Genomic DNA, 23,184 nt, shown 5'->3' with positions numbered 1-23,184 from the left:
CTAACGCAGTTTCTGCTCTGAGGTTGTAGCTACGCCAGCAGTTACTAAGTTAATATTTCATGCACAGCGGGCTCTTTCCACAGAGCAGACACTTTCCTAATGGGCCTAATAGTTGCTCCAAAGGGGCCACAGAGCGCACCAGGGGATCGCATGACGTATCGGCAATGACTTTACACGCCAGCTAATTTTCGTGCTAAGAAAATCGGAACTGAATCAATTGAATTTTCTTTTTTTTTCTTAAAACTTCGGAAAACAGTTTGGTATCACTTCCTGAATTGAAACATAAACCAAACAAATCCCTCTAGTCGGCTATTCAAGGTGCCGGGCCAGGGAGGGATTGTGGGTAATGTGCCTCGGCGCCTTTGAACGCCTGCCACTCCCCATAAATAGTACATGACAATGTAATTGTAATTTAAAACGCTATAAATATTGAAGAAGAATTAAAATAATTTATGGAACATCACAGTGTAACAGGGTGTGCGTGTGTGTGTGCACGTATGTGTGTGTGTATGTTTTCTCTCCTTTCACCCATCTCTCACAGAGTATGGCGAAACGATGGGCAGCGGTGGTGCAAGCTGGGAATTCTGTAATTGCTTTTTCTGTCCCTGAAGCTGGCTTCCTGCCTTAAATCAAAAAAGGCAATCTCTGTCAGTAATGGCTCAATTAATAATTAAACACGTGTCTTATCTCCGCCGTGCTCCCCCTATTTATTTTCATCTCTCCGACAGGGATAGCTGCACAAACAGCATTAGCACTATCAATAAAAGGAGCATTAATATCGGCCGCTTTCTCCAAAAACAAATCACGCAACTCATAAGCCGTCCTATGACTGCGAACAATAATAACCCAAAGATTAATAAAGAAACAAGCCTTATTCTTTGGTTTCCTCCTAAGTATTTTCTCTGCCTTAGCAGGGAGTGTTCGCTAACCTATCTGCCTTCCTGCCAACCGCACAAAAACATAGATTTCTGTATTCTGCTAAGGATTTGTGCCTGTTTAATATTTAAATTAAATCAAGGGAACACATGAGCTGCAGTTCAGGCTCAATAACAAGTGAGGCGGTGTTGGAAGCGGCAGGGATGGTTTCTGCCGTGCATCCAGAACTAGCAGCCCCCCCCCCCCAGCTCCCTATTGCACATACGGTGTGGCTGTCACATACGAGTGCCAAAGGACCAACACCCCCGAGCTTGGCCATAAGTGCTCTGTCAATACAGGGCCATTGGTCCCCCTGATAAAGAAAGCATTTCCAGCGATCCGGCTGGGCTTTGTCAAACAAATCACAGTAGGTACTGGAGGTGAGCTTTACCAGGCTTAGATTCCACAGCGGTGACGGCCGCTTTCAATTCCAGCGCCCGCTAATCTGGCTGCGTGAAGCCTCCGCGGCCCCTGTGTTTTTCCAACAACATGTCTGCCCTCCAGTCATCTGGCCTGCCAGCCAGCCAGCCACACTCTCTATCCACCTCCGCTCCGCCCCGATTCAACGGCGGCGAAAAGCTGATTAGTTGGTCAGAAGGTCAACCTCTATTCATTATTTAATGGGCGAGAGGCCGCAAACAGTGAGGCCCGGCCGCCGAGGTTAGTGATACATCACACTGACCTGGCCAGAGGAGAGCTGCCCGGCCGAATACAAACACGCTCTCTCATCTACTTCGCTATGCCTGGGCTGCCCTCAATCCCCCCCGCCCCTGACCTCGCCGCTCCCTCTCCAACCTCCGTCCTGCCTCCCTTCCCTGGCATTCAGAATCCAGCAGACTGTGTGTTATTTTCCTGTAGCTTGCAGTGCAGAGGCAGGCCCGTGGCTATGGCTGGCCCAGGTAACGGAGGAGGAGGAGGAGGAGGAGGAGGCCATAGCTCTTTTTATTGACATGCAGCAAACAGCAGCGGCGGAACAAAGGCCACTCAGCACCTATTGAGAGAGCGGGCCTGCAGACAGGGTGGTTGATTAGTGATTCGACACGGGGACCCTGGACTGTGTAGCACATAATGAGAGCTTAGGGAGCAAGGCATGAGCTGATGGGGGGGTGGGAGAGGTGGGGGGGTGGGAGAGGTGGGGGGGTACGGCGGAGGCGGGCCGAGGATAGAGGAGGGGAGGGGCGGGGCTCTGCCGCTCAGCCTGTAAGGAATTGATTTCCCACAATAGCAGAGATGGATATATGAGCAAAAGGCTCCATAAAAAAAACCCAGGGTATGGGCAGATCCTAAATCCTTAAGCTACTGCATTGCTACTGTGTTTATATATAAACAGTTAGAGGATAAACCCTAAATCCACTGCCAAGCTAAATGGTTTATGCATCTTTTTTGTTTGTTTACTTCCACGTCAATTAAGCAAATTGGTCCGACATCCCTGACAAGTAGGAGATCTGAAGCGAGTGGATTTTATATCCGTGTCGAAAGGCTTCTATCTCGCCGAATACCACAGTAACCCTGTCTTCACCTTTCATGTAGCCACAGAGAGACTTTAACAGAGAGTCAGATGTGCATGGTGGCAGTTGTGTGTGTGTTTTTTTTTCTCCTCTTCGTCTGCACGCTCTCTCCTTCCTTTGTTCCGCTGGCCTAATCCAGTATGTGTGGGCCGGTAAGTTTAATGGAAACAATTTATTAAGTCCGGCTTAAAATGCCATCTGCAGCTAAGCCTCCCAAAGCCGCTAAGCTCCTGGTTTCGCCCCGGAGCTTGCTGTGTTCACGCTTACTGTAATGCGCTGTTTAAAATGAGCACAACGGGTCAAAATTAATCAGGATTACAAGGGCACAAATCCACTTCAGAAATGGGTTTTCCACCAATCTTTCTCCTGCTATCCCAAGATGCCCCAGGTTCGCCCGGCGGACTGCACACAACATGGGCGTAGCCTCACACCGCGGCAGGTACCGCTCGGGCAAAATGGACCCCGAGTCAGAAAAATGGACCCCGAGTCAGAAAATGTCAGTCAATTAACAGGAATTTGATTGGATGGCATTGGTGCAGAGACATAACAACTTTCGCAGTAACACAGTACAAACTGAGACACACAGTACAATTGTACTGTGCTGTATCTGAGGACAAGACTTCAGATACAGTGCAAGACATACTCAGCACTCAGACTATACCTATCGCTCTACAAATACATATACAACATTCAACACAGCCGCTCCACATTCCAAAATGTTCTCCTCCGATATTTCTAGCCCCTGACAGCTAGGTGGTAACTCCCCACCTCCTCCATAGGCGCAGCACTGTGGAGTCTCATAAGAAGGCCTATCCGTAAAGTGTTTATCTGCGCTCTGCGGAGGTGCCCCGTACGTGCTCTGCAGCTACATTTAGCTTTTCATTCGCCTTCAAGGAACTGACAGCTGTAAACTCTGAACTGCAACTCTATCTGATTCAATAAGAGTAGCACCTTGAGCAGAGCACAAGGCTTCATAGTGTTTCTTACTTAAACATGCCATCCTCCAGGAAATCAATAATTTGCAGGAGGTTCAAGACAGGAAATAAACAAAAACCAATAACAGTTAGATAATGCTTGCCCTTTACTGTACCTTCCCAGCTCATAACCACCAACACAGCCAGACGTTCAGCATAGCATCTGCTACCTCTCCAGAGAGAGAATTGCACAGTGTGTGCTGTACTATTATAGGTACTATTAACTTGAATCTATAACAGGTTGTCAACAGACTAGCGATACAGAGACGAAAGCAAAGCAAATATGAGGAGAGGAAAAAGGCTGGGGTGTCTGGGTTTTGCCCAAGACCATGTTCTGTGTGCATAATTACAGCGCTCTGCCATCGGTGATTACAATGTTGGTCTTTCCTCTCCTCTATTAACCCTGAACCGTTTCATTAACATGACAGACTGTAGGCCTGTGTGCAATCTGGACTTGACCCCGACTGTTTGTACCCGTAACTGCTCACCAAAACAAAGCAGTCCAGAAAGCTGCGCAATGTTGAAACGCGAGAAAGAGGTAAAAGAAACAACACTCATTACCTAGAGAATTGTACAAGCCAAACATCATCAGAGCATTATATATTTATGTGTGCCATAATGTTTGTGCATGTGTGTGTGTGTGTGTGTGTTTCCATCTGTCTGCGTGTATGTCTCCCAGCCAACAGCTCGACAGGCCTGGTGATCAGAGAAAAGCGGGCTTTCCATTGGTCCCATAGGACCGTGAGCGAGACCGGTAATGGGACACATACGCTGCATACTAAACCAGAGGAAAACAGCCTGTGGGCTGCTCTGCATTACACACACACACATTACACACACACAGAAAAAACAGTCTAGGCCAAAAACAAACACTGTCCTAGAATCCATTACAGCTCAAAACAACAACACTGGCATGGGGAGGAAAGGAAGCCGGTGGCGGCTCTGCAGCCATGGCATCATAATAACTTCTTCCTCATCATCACCAAATCACTTCATCCCGTCACAGGCATGTCCGCCGCCTCACCCGCTCTAACCCCTAATCCTAATCTGGTGCCCTTCTTCTTGTAGGTCTTACACACACACACGCACATTACCCAAACAGGATCCCGTTGATCCGTGTGACAATCAGGAGAGGCTCTGATTGGATTGTCTGGCTGTAATTCCAGGGCCCTAATCCTCAGACTGGCCCTGTGCGCACATTAGCGGGATCCACCGAGGGCCTTCGCTTGCCCACCGACACGGGAGGGGTGTTGGATGCGTGTATATTCGAGTGTGTGTGGGTGTTTGGGTGTAAAACAGAGCGAGTGTGTCTGCGTATGTGCTTGCGGGTGAATGTAGCAGCAGTCCTCCGCAGCAGAGTATGTTCATGTGCAGCCATGTTCTGTACGGGCGTGGAGGGAAAATAACAACTCAACACCCTGACAGCTGACAACGGCAGCAGTCCAGCGGACCAGTGGAGAGCAGAGGGAGTCGGACGCGGTCTAGTTGTTTTCTAAACCATGCAAGTCTGGAAGTCGTTGTCATTGTGAACGCCGGTTTCACGAGGCCGACGTCGGTCACAGGTCATCTGCATCACACAGCCAGCAGGCCTGGCTTCCCTCCTCCCTGTCTGCCACGCTTTTCCACTCAACAGTTGAAGCTACTGTGCTAAGCAAGCAGTCATATGTGCCTGAGTGGAAAACCTGGCTCCCACAGTGGATGCAGTGACCTAAATTACTTAACGTTTATAATATATTACTATATAGTCTGAGTGTTGAATCTATTATAATTAGTGAAGTGGTGGTAAATAAAATGTGGGTAAACAGGACCTCCAGTCTGTGGTCAGCATAAGGCAAACAACTACTAGTATATATAAATCAATTGCATTTTCAGTATAGCGTTTTTTTTCCTTAAAAAGGAGCCTTTCTCTATATAACTGTTTCTGTATATAAATACATGGACAGAGGGCAGAAGCACTGCTTCCTGATATGAACAGACAGGTGCTCTTTGGAGGGACAGGTAGATTCAAACTGATACTGGAAAATTTTGGATCCATTGCTTGCTGGTAAAAAAAATTAATTCTAAAAAACAGCGACCCAAAATGAAAACCAAGACACTCAAGCGAAAAAGCGAAAAAAGACAAAAAGTCTTTATCACATGGGTCATTACAAATTACCGCATATCATGCCAATTTGTAATGTAAATATAAATACATCTATATATTTATATAGTTATATATAGTTTGACACTATGTCCTATGATGTATACTACAAATTTACCTCATAAAAATGTATGCCCGACGGGTAAGCTGTATTCTGCAAATAAAAAGTTAACAGAGTAAACTACATCTATGCTACATCCCTGATTGTAAATACATAGCAGTGTCCATTATAATGACATTTTTAACAGTCCAGTTGAGGCGGGCTGATCTATTTGTCCAATCTGGCCCACAGACACAGACCTCCCCCCCCGCACCCCCTCCTCAAATGGCCACATTTTACACTGTTCTCCTCCAGCTCCTTCTCCCTCTGCTTGTGTTAATGGCCCTGCTTCCTGGTCCCTGCCCTGGGGGGACACGCTCTGCATGCTGCTATCTGTCACTGGGAGGCTGATCTCCCCTCTCCACCTCCCTCCTCCCTCCTCACCCCCCTCCATCCAGGCCTTCACACCCCTCTCCCTGCCCGAACCTGACACACATCCTCGCATTTAGTGAATATTCAGGTGCAGAGGAGACGGCGCCATATGCCCACATGCTATCCTTGACATGCACAATGCACCGACACGTATATGTGGGTGTGCACATGCGGACACGCAAACATACAAAACCAATGCATGCGTGAACACACACACACACACACACACACACATACACACGCACACGCACACGCACACACACACACACACACACACAGTGTTTTTGTTGTCTGGGGGGCTGACAAAGCTCTCTCTCCCTCTCTGTCTTTCTCTCTCTCTCTTTCCTCTGGCGTCCATTACGGTCCAGGCCTGCTGTCAGAGAGCTTGTATTGCCTGAGGGGAAGTTCCCATTTGCGGGAGCATGTGGCGGGGAGGCTCTAAATCCCCTCTAATGAACCAATATGTAGGAGGGCTAAGCCTTTGGCGGGGTCGTCCAAAAAACGCCACTCCGCACCCGGGCAAAAATGTATGCATATGTAGTCACCAGACCTTGTTTATATCTGCTGACATTTAAATCTGAATGGGAGCTGGAGGATTAGAGTGGGGGAGATTTGGACTCATTCGCGAACCCGGTTGTTGTTGTGTGTGTGTGCGTGAATGAGGCAGAGGAGGAGAGGCTGGGGGGGAATGGAGAAAACAGACTCTTACCTTTGGGTGTGGTGGGCGAAAAGAGCTTCTCAGATCCTACATCAGACACCTGGAAAAACAAGAGAAGACAGACCGTTAGTGGATTTGTTGGGTGGACGCTGGATGCGTAGCGATCATTGCTCATTCCTGTTTAAAAAAAGACTGACTCACATGATCGAGTGAACACAAGCGCTGAAACACATTTTTTCCCCCTGTCCCGGCAAGGTTTTATTCAACCACAAATGTGGACACGAGTGTTTGGAGGCAAAGTCCAACTCCCACACAGCATTATATGGACAGTCAACAGACTACAGCCAACTAGGAGAGCTCCCTCTGTACCCTACAGTCCCTCTCTGCCTTCTTCCTGTGAAGGTAACATTAGGGGGCACTGTTGTGCCACCTGAAAGCCCTCATAAGGGATGCTGTCAAAGAGAAGAGGAACCCAGCAAGGTGGCTATGCAGCATCAGAGGACAAAGGCCCCTGCATACACACCAACTCTCGCAAATCTCATTTTGTTCTGCAATGTATTTGAATGGAACAATGTGGCCCTTAAAGCAATATGCTTGTTTCACATGCAATGATAATATCAGCCTACACTGGTAGTAAACTGATGTATCCAGATCTGTTGATCTGTTGACTGCAGGAGTCAAAAACAGTGGCGACCGAGTTGGCAGATATAAATGAGAGTCAATAGGAGAAGAGAAAACCTGGTGACTTGTAGTCACATCGAAGTTAAGTCAAATAGTTGAGGGAGAAAGGCATCTGACTATTAAGTGATAGTGGAGACACGTAGACTAAACACTGCAATTCCTCTGCGCTTCAGATGTATGTGTAGATTCTGGCAAGTGCTTCCCGAAATCAAAACACACCATACATTTTTACAAAAATACACAGACACAAAATATTTAAACACCGAGAGGACACTGAGAGGCAGTAGATCCGCACACAACCCCGGCGTTGTGCAAAATACCGTAACAAAAAAAACCGATGTGCTTGGAAGTTAACATTAACAATGAACATCCTCCTTAGCCTGTAATGTCAGCCTATACAGGGGCTTTGTGTAAACTCACAGTTTCCTTCTGCGTTAGCGCCTCTCATCTGGGATCTGCAGACTTGTAAAAAGCAGCAAGAGCCGAACATATGTTCCACCCAAAGGGCCTGAGTGTCCTTAACTGCCATGCTCGTATTTTATGCGGCACAAAGGGAGCATATGTAAAGAATGAACAGTGAATCAGAGTGAGTGCAAGAGAGACAGAGACAGAGAGCGAAAGCAAATGATTCTGTAAACACAGATGGCCGTCCTTGGCATCCCGCTCGTTCTTCACAAGTGTTTTGAGGACGTCCTCTTCTTTCCAAGACCTCCCAATCTCTCCTCCACTGCCACTGTGTTACTGTTCTCCACCATGTTTGTCTGTCTATGCTCAGTGTCTTGTCTCGGCGTTAACCACAACAGCGCCGATTCTCTCAACAATTTGCTTTGTTCACACGGCGGCCATGTTTGATTTACGTCACATTTAGGAGTGGCAAACCTTTACCTGGAAGACAGCGTTAGCAGATGTAAACAGAGTCTTTTGACAAAAAACTTGAAATATACCAAAATTATCATTTGATATTGTGGCGTAGTTGAGCAGAGCAGGAGAAGGTAGTTAGCTAATGTTAGCAGTCAGCTAGGCTACTTCATGCCGTTAATACTATATTTATCACCTAGCATTAACAGACTTTTATTTAGTATTATTATGCTTCATATTCTTAATGGCGCTTCTTTGAAAGTAAAAATGCCTGTCTGCTAGCTAACGTTAGCATTAGGTAACTTTAGCTGGTTAAAACTGCTAGTTGTTGGCTACAACTTACACAATTACAACCAAGTTGGTTTGGATATTACAGCATTTTTTGTCCAAAGACAGTTGAGTCTTTATGCTTCACTATCTTCCAATAGGGTTTCCCTCCCTGAGTATGATGGAAATCAGATATGGCCGCCAAGTGAATGAAGCTAATAACTACCAAAAGAGGTCAATAACTGGTGTTTAGTTTTGTCTCGATATGAGGAGCGGGGCAGACAGAAGTGAGAGCTCTGTTTCCTCTTACAGTAGAGGAGAGGAGAGACAGAGCGTTGTGCATTGCCCTCTTTCAGTCTCCCAGAACCGGGGCGCCAGGCTACAACACAGGCTCTTTGTTAGCTTTGGACGACATTAAACGCTTCAGTACCAAGCCTCGGCACTGTAGCAGCACAACCTCAGCCTTGAATCGCGGCCCCGGAGGCCCTGGGAGAAAAATATGGGCTCAGAATGAAATGAAGCTTGTCAAATGGACACGGGAGTTGGCTCAGGGGCTCGCTCAGTGTGGCACGGGGTCACAGAAGCAAAAAAAGACGGGGGTAGGTCATGCCATAACCCACTATAACCATTAAAACAACTGTTATGACCAGAGCGGTTATCCAGAGAGTGAGGGAGACATAACATGTTCCTGTGAGAGAGAACAGAAAACGCTGTGTATGCCGAGCGCCTAGACAACCTAGATCTATTTATTCCTCTCCACTCCATTTTGACTGTGCAGTGAGCTGTTTTATATTCCGAACGTATTCCAAGCAACATCAACAACCAATATTTAGCTTTTAATGCTCTGTTTTGCACCTGCCAAGTCTGAATGAGTCAGTCGTATAATCCACAATTACAAGGCCGGCTTACAAAAGCACTTCTTAAAAAGGCATGTCAAAGCAGAGCCCTGATTTGGCTAGCCGTTGTTTTCGCAGAACTTTCTGGGTTTCGCCGGTCGAGTTGACATTTTTTCGCGGGGCCGTGCTGCTGGCGGCCCGGGCTGCCTGCGGTTGCGGCGCGCAGAGGTCATGTATAACAAATTCTTCACACTCTCTTTGTTGAGGGAACCCTGGCTGCCATTAAAAACAGACCGGGAAAGACGAGACAGAGGGGGAATAGAGAGAGAGGGAAAGAGACAGACAGAAGGAAAAAAGAGGAGCAAAGGCCAGGTTTTGCAAAGGAAACGGGGAAATTTAACCATTTCAAAAAAACAAGGGGGGAAATTCAAGCCACATTGCCTGGGAGCCAAAAGCCCTTGGAGCGGGCCGCAGGAAGCCTGACCTTTGTGGGGGCCGTCTGCTATTTGAGCCTGGGGCTTCGGGGGCCCGGCCTCCTCTCTGGAGGGCCGTCAGCAGGCCTCAGCTTTCCTTCCCTATTCTATTCATTAGCCATGCTTTATGATTCAGCTTCCTCTGAGCCACACAAGAGCTCCCTGAGGAAAGAGGCTGCTGGAGAGAGGGAGAAAAAAGGGAGTGAGACAGAGGGAGGGGGGGGGGGGGAAGCAAGGAGGAGGTCATAGGGCCCAGCCGGGGCTCAGCTCTCAGCAGCTGTGAAATCCTCCCGTTTCCTCGCCAGGCGCGAAAGGGAAAGAGAGGGAGAAAGAAAGAAAGCGAGGGAGGCCAGGGGGGGAGGTGGGCTAGTAAACCCACCAACAGAGTGCTAACTCCCCGAAGAGCCACACGCAGAACCATAATTCCCAGATTTAGGGAATGCCAAATTACAAATTACACTGCTGTTTGTTTTAAAAAGTCCCCCAACTTCCCCGAACACCAGTGACTTATTGGCTGCATAAATCTCCAGATAATAGTTGAACCGCAGAGGGAGAGCAGAGAGGCAGAAAACCTCGCCAGCATTAAGTGAGACATTTACTGCGAGGCATTTCTGCATTTGCTGTCACAGCAAAGAAGCGGGGGGAGGAAAAAAAAAAAATCTTTGGCAATTTTCAGACGTCCACATCGCTTTTACTTAACAGCACCGCGAGCTAATTAATTTAGAAAATCTGAGACAAGCTTAATTGCATTCTTTTAGTGTTAAAACGCTTCCACGCTTCATTTTTGCACAATGGGCCTGACTGAACGGGGCGATGCAGGCGGCGAGGGAGGGCGGTAATCAACCGAATGACCTTCAGGCATGAATTTATGAAAGGCATTGATCAGTTAAGGCTGTGATTTCACCAAGACAGGAAGGTCAGCAATTACCCAGATTCAATTAACCTCATTTAGTAAAGACTGCTGAGAGACCAATTTCTTTCCCCGCACCCCCCACCCGCCCGCCCAGCCCCCTGCTTTATATCAAACGGTCCCCGGGCCGTCCGTCTACCTTTGATCTGAGCGCTCCTACTGCATGCCCTGCATTCCTCGGCGCTGAGCAAAACATCTCCGAACAGGAGAGGAAGAAATACCGCGGCCAGAGGTTAGGAAAACCCAGACTGAATAAAACTAAATTCCAAATAGCCCCCCTCCACCGAGCAGCCAAAGCCCTTCCCCACCCCGGTATAAAACATAATTTTTTTACACAGGCTGGCAGCGTTATCACAACAGCTGCAGCATGAAAACAAAGAAACCTGTTAGTAGGCTTTGTTGTGGGCTCGCGCCTGCAAAGCCTATAATTACAATTTAGTTCTGAGTCATTTGGCACATGCTACGTTCTTGACAGACTGTTGTAGGACAACTTCCCCTTGGTAAGGAGGCTAATCTTAACACTCATAGACCACAAACCAGATATGGACCAACAGTGGTTATAAATGAAAAGTTTTCCAAAATGAGATTTCAATCACTTGAAAGCAGAGAGACATACTCTTGCAAAATGATTGACAGCACAACAAAACAAAATACAGTATCTTTTAAAGACAGTACAAAACTTAACTTGACAAAATGATGCCACTTTTACAGAATGGATGTTATTCCATAGCTATAACCATAGGCAGAGGAAAACAACTGTATGCATATCAGTGCCGCGCTTTACTATTGTGTAATTGAGCGTAATAGAGCATACCCAACAAACACAGCACAGTGCTGTGCATACCTCCCTGACAGCCAAATGAGTGGGTTTGATGCCTTGAGGGAGGAGGAGGCAGTTGATGCTCCTGTATCAGTACATGGTTAGCCTGGACCAACAACACAGTACGGGTGAGAGAGAGAGAGAGAGAGAGAGAGAGAGAGAGAGAGAGAGAGAGGGCACACACTCTGACGGGGGCGAGCGAGCTCTCAATTACCCTGGCAGAACCTCTCTGTCCGTGGACCCCCAACCTCAACACCTCCCACCTCTACACACACACACACACACACACACACACACACACAGTGTTAATTTGCTTCCCCGCTCGGTGTTTCATCACTGTCAACTTCCTCCTTCACTGCCCTCTCCTCCTTCTTCTCCTCCACCTTCTTCTCCACCTCCTTCTCCTCCTCTCTACCGCCCGCCATTTACTGTCACCCAAAGTTCCCCGTTCCCTCTCTCAACAGGTTTAGACCAATATATCAGTTTGCCTATAGATAGGGCCGATATTGGTCTAGTGAGCATTGTCCACCTCCAATATGATGGATGTAATAGTTTGTTTGACTGCATATTTATTGTATCATTGATCAATACTACACTGGTTGTCTATGGGAAACCCTTGAGCTGAATTAATTCTAATGCGATATTTTGATTGGAGTGTGCATGTACAGTATATATTGCATTATTATTATTATTATTAGGGGTTTCAATGGAGTTTTACTATCACATGATGGTCTAAATGCTTCTTTCACAGGCTTTTCCACCCATTCAAAAAATCAAATTGTCAGAGAAATTTGAATACTTGTAATTTTTTGGCAGGAAAATAGACACTTTTAAAGTTCATGAATAACGGCACAAAATATCGGCTATCGTGAGCTTAAATCCCCAAAATATTAGTATCGCTCGGACCCTACTAGTGGCCCTCTTTCCTCTATTCATGTGGGAGTAGCTGGCCGCTTTGATAAACATTTCCATCAGCACCCACTCAGGGCCCTGGAGTGCCGCCGCCCTTTCACCCCGGACGCCTCCTCTGCTCCGGGTTCCGCCACCGCCGTCCTCGCCTTGCCCACGGATGCTACGTTAGCGATTAATGCCGCGTTAGCCATGCACGGCAGGCCTAGGGCTCCCGGGCTGCAACGGAGACACCAAATTAATTATCTCCCCTGCATTTGTCCTTCTCACCCCCCCACCCACCCACCTCGTCCTCCACCACCCCCCCCCACCCCCCCGCCACCCCACCCCCCCTCCGTTCCAGAAACTTAATGACCTCCCGAGCGGTCGTTTATTATAAGCTGCAGCGCTGCTACGCTTTCCCAGGGTAGGGGAACAGCTACCAGCTACCCTACCTCCAACACCCCCCCACCGCCACCCACCCAAACCCCCACCCGCCGCCGCCGCCGCCGCCGCCGCCGCCGCTCACTTGTCAGAACAGGTGTGGGCCAGCAAGACTGCAAAACCCCCCAGCGAGCATGATGGGAAATACAGCGAGGAGGGAAGCGAGAGAGAAGAAACCCTCCCACGCAACTGTCAACCAACAGATACTCGCCTCAACTGGAGCATCATTAAGATGATAATGAATTCCATAGTGACCGTGCAGAATGGAGTGGTCTCCCCTGCACACACAACACACACACACACACACCCGCATAAACCTCTTTATATTTAGCCCCAAGTGCCATTTTCATAGCCACCTATGACGTGTGTGTGTGTGTGTGTGTGTGTGTGTGTGGTGGTGGGGGGGGGTTTGACGACTCCTGCTCCTCCTCCTCCCCCCCCTAGCAACAGAGGCAGGGAAATGAATGCCGACGAGAGAGAGGGAGCGGGGAGGGAGGGTGGGGGGGCTTCGAGCTTTGTGTAAAATATTACCCTTCGTCTCACTTACCACCACCCTGCACCCCCCCCCCCCCCCCCCCCCCAACACACACCGCACCCCCCCTCCCCCTCCCCCCGGCTGTGCAGCAGTTGCTAGCCCTTATCACGGCTGCCTGTCAGTTTAGTATACAAATTAGCAGTCTATCAGGGGAGTGCAGGGGCCTGTTTCATCAGCGGGGAGAAGGGCAGAGGCACGCATCGCATTAAAGCCTCTCGCCGCCGCAGACAGAGAGGGTCACAAATCAGCGGCGCGGCAGGCCCACAGCCAGCACTAACCAGATAAGGAGAAATGAAGGAAAAAGGACGTGACATATTTTTTTTTTCCGGAGCCCGCTCGAAAAAACTCCCCGCGAGGGGCCGGGGATGGAGGTGGGTTGGGAGAGGAGGGGGGGGTGTAGGGATGGAGGAGGTGACAAATGAGAATCTCAACCCCAGAGCCTAAACAGTAAGAAACAGGAAAATAATAATACAAAAAAAAAAACAGCGAATCCCCATTTAAAAAACAAAATGGCAATGACAGAGTTGGAGGAGGCGCTTTCAGTTGATTATTGCAGGAAATTAGGGCCGGCGCGTTCCCACTTTCCCCTGTGAAGTGAACCTGTGCGTGTTAATACCAGCAGAGACAAAACGGCTGCAAAGGGCTCTCATTAAGCGGCATAATGCAATGAGGCACAGTCTAAATTGCAGCAATAAAAGCCGACAGACAAATCATCTCGACCATCGCTATCCATTTAACTCAATTAATGCAACACCGGATCTGAGCTCAGCGGTATAAAAGCACGCATGGCTCTCCACCCCCTGTCGACTGAGTGTGTGTGTGTGTGTGTGTGTGTGTGTGTGTGTGTGTGTGTGGGTGGATGGGGAAGGAGGGGGATGGCAGCCGATGAGAGGCAGATAGTATTATCTTTCTTAGGGTGAGATAAGGGTCAGCGTGGCACAGCCATTGCACTGTGATTAAGTCCTGCTCGAGACCACAGCAATGGGGCGAGAGAGAGAGAGAGAGAGGCAGAGAGAGAGAGAGAGAGAGCGATAACGACAACGGGAGACAGAAAAACAGAAGCAGGAGATAGCAGTGGCTCGGCGCGGCGCGGCACGGCTGAGTGTGGAAAGGGCGTGGCCTTCTTCTCCTTTTTTAATGTCAAACCGTGTGCCAGCGGAGATAAGAGGCGCGGGTAATCTCCCGGCGGAATCGGGGGGCTGTTCTTCATTACTCCCCGGCCCACGATAGGGATCGGACTACCGGTGGCTTCTCCCGGCTCTCCGGGCTCCTTGGCAGCCCGAGATGGCAGATAGCCCTTTAAGACACGGCTCGCCGCTCCCCGATTGGCTGGTCAACAGCCGCGGCCAAATCCCACCTCCTCTGGGGGCCGCTGTGAGGAGGTATGATAGGACGGGTCACGGAAACTCGCTGTCCCCCCACATCCACATCATCCTTTTGTTGTAAAGCTTTTACCCCTATTGTCAGTGTGGGAGGTGGAAAATAAAAAAGCCTATCTGGATGTTATTGTCTGAGAGGCAGGATAACAGACAGGCGGATTATTTCAAAAACAGCTTTCTCCAGAGCTCTCACAATGCGGCACCGTTGTTGCTGTGGAGAGGATCCTGGAGGAGATAATAATAATATTCCTAGTCGGAGCCTTTGCTGCAGTAGAGCTCCCTCCTAACAGAGAGATACACATCATTCTGACTGGCCCGCCGTGACATAATCGCCCTGCGGAGAGCTGCAGGCAAGCTTGGTAGGCAAACCACCTCTCACTGCAGCTTGTTAAGAGAAAGGTGGCTTTAAGCACCGCTCAATAGAAACTCCTATTGAACTTGTTTTTTTTTTACTCCATCTGAACAATGTCTAGGTGAGTCATAGCCCACCCCGGGCTACACAAGTTACATTCTTCCTTTCTTTCTCTCTCTCAAGACCGTACTGCGCTTTTGACTTGGAAGAATTCGCTAAGAGGGGAAAAGGAAAAAAAATCAAAAAAAAAAAAAACACCCCGGCTCCTCGGATCTTAAATAATGCAGCGATAAAAAAGCTGTGACCCTTTCCCTTGCCTCAACCCACACACAGTGAATTTCTGCTGCAGTGAAAGACAGCGCACAAAGGGAAGAAAAGGCAGAGCTGGCACTACATGGAAATGTGTGGTAGGCACTGGTTCGCTCCTCTGGGCACGGACACCTTTAATGAGAGGAAAAAATGCGCAGCGAGAGGCACATCTCACCCGGACCATGCCAGTGATTTTGAATAATATGAATCACCTCCCCTCTAACACAAATAAATGTTGTGCTAATGTCGGTGGGAGTTCGGGGCTGACCGGGGGGCCCGGCGGAGCTGCAGGGGATCTCGGCTCCGCACGCCGGCCTCCCCACTTCTCATCTGCATCCCACGGCCTCCCAAACCCTACACCCTGCACGCACTGGATCCCCGTGACCCCTGACCTTTTCCGGCCGGGCTCTCTGCTGAGCTCGCACGGGGCCGCAGTGTATCGGGGGGTAATGGGAGGTGGGGGGCGGGAAGCTGTTTATGCCGGTTTAGTAACGGCATCTCTCCTCGACTACAACGGCAGCTGAATTGAAGCGAAGGGGGATTTAGGAATTCAGCCCGGCATTCCGCTCGTATGTCAGCCGCCAGCATGAAAGTAGGCCAGCCTCTCAGGATCAATACAGCCACTTGTCTTGCAGAGGAATGAGGGGGAAGTCGGGGAGGACGGGGAGGACGGGGAGGTGGCGAGCGGGGGAGGGGGAGGCGGAGGGGAGTGGAAAACTGAAATAGCGGGGGCAGGGACGACTGGCACCCCTTGCAAAAAACGCCACTCAAACGGACACCATCCACCCCGCTGGCACAAGCAGACATGGTATGCGATGCGCTATATAAAGGAGGCTCGGACCGCTAAAGCCCCCGGGGTCATGTTGGAAAGGGACGCGGCACGTTAAGTGGAATTTACTTTTGAAGCGGACACCGGACCTCGGGTTTCTGGCAGCTGTAACCCAAGCCTCTCTCCGAGGCCTCGCTGCGGGGTTGGACAGGACACCCGACACCCCGGCAGCCCCCTTTAGAAATACCTCCACCACTCAGCTGCCCTTATAAATAGAGGTGGTGTTGCCTCAGCATTATGCGTCGGTGTTTACGACGGATGGGGCTTAATTTCGTTGCTAAACACGGTGGCGTTGAGAGGGCCAGAGGCAGGCAAGGGGACGTGGTTCGTTTACAGCGTTTGCTGCTTGTTGTATGTAAGCCGATGCTGAAGAGGAGGCCGGTCGTGCTGTTAGTGGGTTGAGTGAGTTGAGCTCTGAGGCTACGGTAGGAATTTAATATAGAAACGGCACCCCGGCAACCCACGGTACACCCCCCTGCTGTGTCACCGCCACGCATCCTTTATTTAGACTGCGGTGTTGTGTTTTTATTGATGTCTTTATTCCCCTGCATGAGTACATGACAGGGTCCTGACTCAGGCATGTCATGGAAGCCGGTTTATTACGGGGCAAGCGGGCGCCTAGACTGAGCTATGAACTCCCCATACATCTCCCGACTCTCATGACACGGCATAGCGCTCGAGCTCTCCTGTCGTTGGCGGCCCAGATGTGTGACTTTATGAGCGGGGGCTGGCGTGTATAAATAAACACGATGACATATCGGCGGGACATGCCAGGAGCTTTGCTCTTTGGGAGAAGAAGAGGTGACGGCGGGGGGGGCTGAGCTAACTGCGTACCTCTGGGGAATGCGGCGCAAGCTAGTTTAACGCCAACGCGACAACTGCGGAGACCTTGTGAGAGAGCTTATGACTTTAGACTTTACACTTACTGTGTAACATCAGCCTGGCATACCACACCGCGACCTGACCTTGTGACAATGGCTGCGGTGCTGGTGGTTTTCAATTACACAATCATCCGTTGCTGCAACTGAATGGGAATTAGTCAAGAACATTGTGTAGAAACCTACGGCATCTACGGCTGATGGTGTGGCGTAAATGCCTGTGTGACACCCCGTCAAGACTTGACTGGAGGACTCTTTGAACCTTGCAGCGCTACATCATTACTATTGAGCACTCACACTCTATTCTTATTATGCACAATAAAAAACATCCAAATGCAGAGGTGCTATGCATTTTGTCAGAAAAGAATGTAATTATTATCAACTTTGGTCTCTCGTGGGCCCTGGTGAACTCAGCGTAAACCCACAGGCAGTTATCTCTGATTATAATGTAGCACCTGTAGAGGAATTTGATCTGGCATGCATCTGAACACAAATCCCCAGACAGGCCTATGTTAGAGGAGGGCAGGGGGAAGAGGATATATTTGATGCGTTTGCATGGCTGCAGCGGATTTACGAGCAAGCGCTGCAGAGAGGACCATTAAAAGTTGTCGGCCATGCCAAGTATATGCAGAGCATCATTCGCTCTGGATTAAAATATAATGAAGCAAGTAATGCAACTTTGTCTTACATGCAACTCCTTAAATTATTCATGTGGAAAGAAAAAACAACAGGCAAAGAATTTTCCCTGGAGCACTAATACCCTTTTCTGGGGCTCGCTCATGATGGCAACAATGAATATCTTAGCGCTTGTTAAAAGCTTTGTTTTCCTTGGGAGTCTCGGGGTATGAGTGAACTCAATGAGCAAAAGGGACGCCGAGTCACATGCAGAGGCCAATCATTTTCACTTGCAGTATCTTGGCTCCAGCGAGGTTATTGGAGTGTGTGTACATTATGCATTGTATTGATTTCTGCGTATGGTGTATGGGAAGAGGCAAGGTTAAACAGCTCATTACTGCAGCGCCAGATCACCTTAACAAAGCTGTTTCCTGTCAATAAAGCAAACCTGTCTATTATGCTCTCAAACTACCTCTTAAATGTTGACTCGTCTCCTCTTTCAAAGGAAGCCCGCTCTAGTGTCTGAGTGTCTAAGCGATGCTGATAGCTGATGTAATTAGTTGTGTCATTTACAAACGGGCACTTGTTTTTTTTAAAGACCCTTAAGGTAATTCTATGGCAACCTTCATTTCCTGTAACTTCATTTCAGTGTCTGTGCATTAAGAAACACTCAACCTGGCTCAGGTGGCTTCTGTCTGTATTTGAATAGGAGATATGCTAACAGATGGAGTCAAGGCAGCAGCTTGTGTGTTCAAGCAGCCCTTGCTCACATTTGAGAGAATCCTTGGATTAGTGGACCCAGGCTGCGGGGCCTTCATATGCCATTCACTGCTCAGCGGAGTAGGAATAAAGCCGATTGGGGGATATGTGGATGTGTGTTTGCATACCGTGTCTGTCGGCGTTAAAGAGGCATTGTGGTTGGACGGTGGAGGCCATTGTAAACAGAGTTCCCGGTGAAAAAAGGTGGATAAGACAGCCAGAGGAGCCTAAGCTCCATCATCCAGGATCTGGACTCAGAACCCTCAGAGCATCCCAGGACCAGAAACAGCCAACAGCAGCCTCGTCGGCCTCTAACTCATCTCCTCTACAAACCCCACACTCTCTCTTTCTCTCTCTGTACTGCTTAAAAGCTTTAGCTGAGAGAAGGGAATTTAATCAAGTGTTAAAAGCTGTGAGGCTGGGCACAGCAGGATGAGGAAGAGGGAGGGGAGGGGTACGGAATGGGAAAGGGTTGTGGGTGGGCGAGCCTAGCTCCCAGGCATGTCTTCTTCGTGCTGCTCTTGTTATTCCCCGACAACAAGGGTCCTCAGAGCATGCCTGGGATTGTTTGGAGGCGCAGTCAGTGGAGGATCCGCAGCCATTGTTGGGAGGAATCGGGGGAGTTGGGGGTCGAGACTGGTACATTTTTAACAGCCCCGTTTTCGGTTTCTGCTATTAATGTCTTTTCGACTTGCTCAGGTGCATCTCAGCAGGGGTTGCCCAGCTGGCCCCCAAGAACCTGCCTGGCATCCCTCCCACCCCATGCCACCCCCCCCACACGTATAATTGGAGACCCGGTACGCTCTGCTGCACCCCTGTGCCTGCCCTCCCAATACTCTGATCCCCGCCCAGGCCGCCACCCACCCCCATGATTGACAGGCCGCTGGCGGGATGCCAGTGTGGGGAGGCGAGAGCTTCTGGTAGAGTGCCCTCCCACCCACCACAGATCAATACCTCCATACGCAATTAGAGCAGCTGAAACAGATGCGCTCGCAGGCTTCAACGCTCTCCCTACACCATCCACCACCATGCATGACACCCTCCCCCCTCTCTCCCCTCCCCACAAAAACAATCTACAGGGTAGGGACCTACCACTTCTCCCACTGACTCTCCTGACAGATTCTACTCTCCGTGTCTCTAAGGGGTTCGTGCTACTTTAGCGATGCTTCCAGAGCACTGGGGTACACACTGACAACGCAGGGGGCATGTCTGGGCCCATGTGGTGGTGATGGGCCAGTGGAAACACTGCCCCCGTCACCCCAACCTCCTGCTGGGAGAGACTTTAACCTGTTTCTCTGACAGCTACACTTGTTCTGTCAACTCGCCCCCACCCCATCACTAACAGGTGGCCTGTCCCTCACAGCAAAGTCATTTGCCTTTGCACAGCGGTAGTCACGGATAGCCCCAGCCAAGTTGCATTCAGGTCTCCAGCATTACTGCTCAGGCCCAAGAGAGAGGCAGTTACAGCGTGTGCAGAGGAAGGGGCTGGGGGATGGAAGGAAGAAAAACCTCCTCCGATCAAATAAATGCCACTGTAAGCACAAGTGACAAGTCTTGTTTGGGGTTGTCCCTGCGCAGGGCCTGAAAGGCCAGCGCTGCCTCATCTCCTCGGCTATGTCTGCGAGCAACGTGGGTGGGTGAGAGAGGGAGGGTGAAATGTCTGATTGGTGCCATAGCCAAGAGTGAGAGCAGCCCAATTATATTTCCTATCCCTCAAGAGTCGGCCAGCCCCCTCCGGCAGAGCGAAGCCCCTGCCATCTCTCCTCTCCTCACCTCTCAAGACACTGCAGATAGATAAATAAATGACAGGCCCGTTGGGGCTTGGCCCAGCCTCCCAGAATACATTGCAGCAGCTGCCTGCCTGCCTGCCTGTCCGTTCGCCTTCACCTGGCATTACCGCAGATAGACATTTTTCACATTATTATCGTTGCATCGTCTCCGTGCCCTGTTCACTCACTGAGTCGTGGTTGATGATGGCGGCAGAGGACCGGAGGAGATAGGAAGGAAATGTCTCTTGTCAAAGTCGGCATAGCCTAGCTTAGCAGAAATTTAACAAGTTCCCTGGGCTCTCTCCATTCGCTCTCTGACGGAGCAGGGAGCCAGGACATGGCCTGCTGACAGCCCTGGGCATGTCACTGTCACTGACACTTGATAGGCCAGAGAGAGAGAGAGAGAAGAGAGAGAGTGAGAGAGAGAGAGAGAGAGAGAGAGAGAGAGGCAATAGGGCTCAACCCTGCAAGACTCACTTAACTCAGCTTTGTGCAACTCCTTATTGTTACTCTGCTCCTTCCATATGAAATATACCAATTCAAATCAACGCTACAGGTTGTAAATCTGTAAATCTAAACAAATAATATAAGATGCCCTTCTCTAATATAACAGAAATGTACACTAACCTTAAGCCTCAATCTGTCTACACAAGGGGATTTTTTAAAGGATAACTCGCCTCCATTGCATGGCGAACGGCCATCTTTGGGGCGTCACTGTAAAATGTTAGCAACATGACAGAAAGTCAAATATCACAGGATGCTTGTGTTTTTCAGTAATAATTAGGTTGGAATCCACAGAGAAATACTCCAGCTTAAACTCCATGTGTACGAGCATTTTTTCCGCCGCACTCTCACCACTCCCCGATGGTTAAACCCAAAACCAGATGTTGCGGATCAGTGCGGATAAAAAACAAGCCGAATAAAAGTGGAGGACGGAATGGTACGCATTAACTATAATCAAAAAGAAACAAAAAGGAGAGCAGGACGCTTTAATTACTTCTCACATATAATTTGGTTTTGTGGGGGCAAGCCAGACACTGCCAAGAAAAGCAAGATGAAAAGGGACTTAAATTACATGGGGAGAGAAAGTGCAGAGGCCTTTTACACACGGTCCATCCATTCTCCACAACAACTATAGACAAGGCTGATGACTAGCCCCAAAATGGTGTTTCCAGTAAATTGTTCATGGATACAGACCATGTTGACCAACTTAGATCCAGAAACCAGCATGGCCATAACTTTAAGAGAGGTGGTGAAACATAGTGACTGCAGGCTGGAAACAAAAACATGTCTGAACAATTCACTCTCTAAAACAATCAGCCTGTTGTGTCACACATTGTCCAAGACGATCCAAATCATAATATTCTATTGCTTTGCTTAAGTGCACAACTTTTAAAAATCCCTTTAATAATGAGAATTTAATGATTTGTTATGCCATTCTGCTGAGTAGTTGAGGATACGCGCTGTTTGGCCACTGGAGAGAGCTTGGATGGGGCCTGAGCGAGGCGCTCTATGAATCTACTCCATAGCCGTCCTCTGTTTGCAGAGTCTCTCTTGACTCGCTGGTGTTGCCACAGTGCTAAATTGCACAGCTGTTCCACAATCTGTGGCGGTGTTAATTACCCTAATGTGAGCGGCAGCTCGTCAGTTCCTCGCTAACGAAGGGGCCTGCTTTCCAGCGAGGGTGCCGTATGTTTGGTATGTAGGCCCATTTCCACCCAACGCTCCCCAGGCTGCACACGGACCACCCGACACATCCGCATCCCAGAGAAGACGCATCTAATTAAAGCTCCCGACTCAAATCTGCTTACTAAGGGGGAAAAACACGCGGGCCAGATTAAAAGACGGGGGGTGGGTGGGGGGGAGCTTTAATACACTGCGAGTGAAAGGGCTTAGGAGGAAATATGAGAACTCTCAATGGTAAGATCCCAAGCAAGGCTGGAAGGAAACGCTGTGTGAATGTGAGCCGATCAGTCAGCGTTTGTCAGTCTGATCCCTTAGCGCTTCCAAAGCCCCCAGGCAGAGACAGACAAGCAGGTAGTTTTCTAGAAAAGTGGCTTCTTAACTCTCCTGGTTGGCCCCTCTTCCAAGGACACGTACATCAATTCTTAACACCAAGAATGTAGACTGACAGAATTCAACAGCCTCTGCTGAATGCCGAAAGAACGCTCAACAATCCAACCAAAACATACAAATAATGATGTGCATTGTGCAACTTAAGAGAAGATGAACAGCACCTCCATATTAAAAAGGTGCTTCTTACCCCTCTCAGACAGTATCTCATGACTACAGCACATGAAACCCTCTCTAGTCAGATAAATCCCATTAATGCACTGCATAGCACAGTACATCACACCACCACTTGCGTGCAATGTTCAAAACAAAGGTGTTAAGAACTCCCCTCCCCTCATGAATCATACTTGCTGGCTAAAAGCCTAGCTGCAGTGTACCACCCACCTCCGGTTATACATGAACACCGCAGCCTGAAGTAGCACTGGGAGACTACATAATGAATGCATGAAGCTAGGTGTCACGGGGGCTCGCATGGCGCACAAAACGATGGGGCAATTAGGCCCACACGACACCTCGGGATGGCGTGATGAAGGACTCCTGGGCTCGTCTCCTCCGCCTCTGTTCCTCTATCATTAAGGACTGAGCAGCCACATCTGGCTAATGGCACGCCTGGGGTTCCTGCTCAAACACTGTGCCACGCCGTGCACATTTAATTACGCCTCATAAAGGTAACAAAAGACACGGCCCGCTCTCAGGGAAGCACTGTTTGGGGATGGTGGTGGTGGTGGGGGGGTAGGCGGGCGGGGAGGACAAGACGAGGGGAGGGCGAGGAGCCGCACAGCTGCCAGAATTACAGGTTGACCCTGGTCGGCAGCTTGAAAAGGGGGAATTCGCTCGAGTGT

The 23,184-nt window shown here is 49.3% G+C and overlaps 1 protein-coding gene across 6 annotated transcripts in view; it reads right to left on the bottom strand.

The window, feature by feature from the left end:
* fbrsl1 (fibrosin-like 1) overlaps positions 1-23,184 on the bottom strand; it is a 272,295-nt gene that overhangs the window by 32,913 nt on the left and 216,198 nt on the right. For all 6 annotated transcript variants that reach the window (XM_078285060.1, XM_078285058.1, XM_078285057.1 and 3 more), the window contains one exon: positions 6,719-6,767. In XM_078285060.1, the coding sequence (XP_078141186.1) occupies positions 6,719-6,767 (49 nt within the window). The remainder of the gene's footprint in view (positions 1-6,718; positions 6,768-23,184) is intronic.

This window comes from Centroberyx gerrardi, chromosome 8 (genome assembly GCF_048128805.1).
Source record: "Centroberyx gerrardi isolate f3 chromosome 8, fCenGer3.hap1.cur.20231027, whole genome shotgun sequence".
NCBI lineage: Eukaryota > Metazoa > Chordata > Actinopteri > Beryciformes > Berycidae > Centroberyx > Centroberyx gerrardi.
This window is presented reverse-complemented; position numbering and strand designations above follow the sequence as displayed.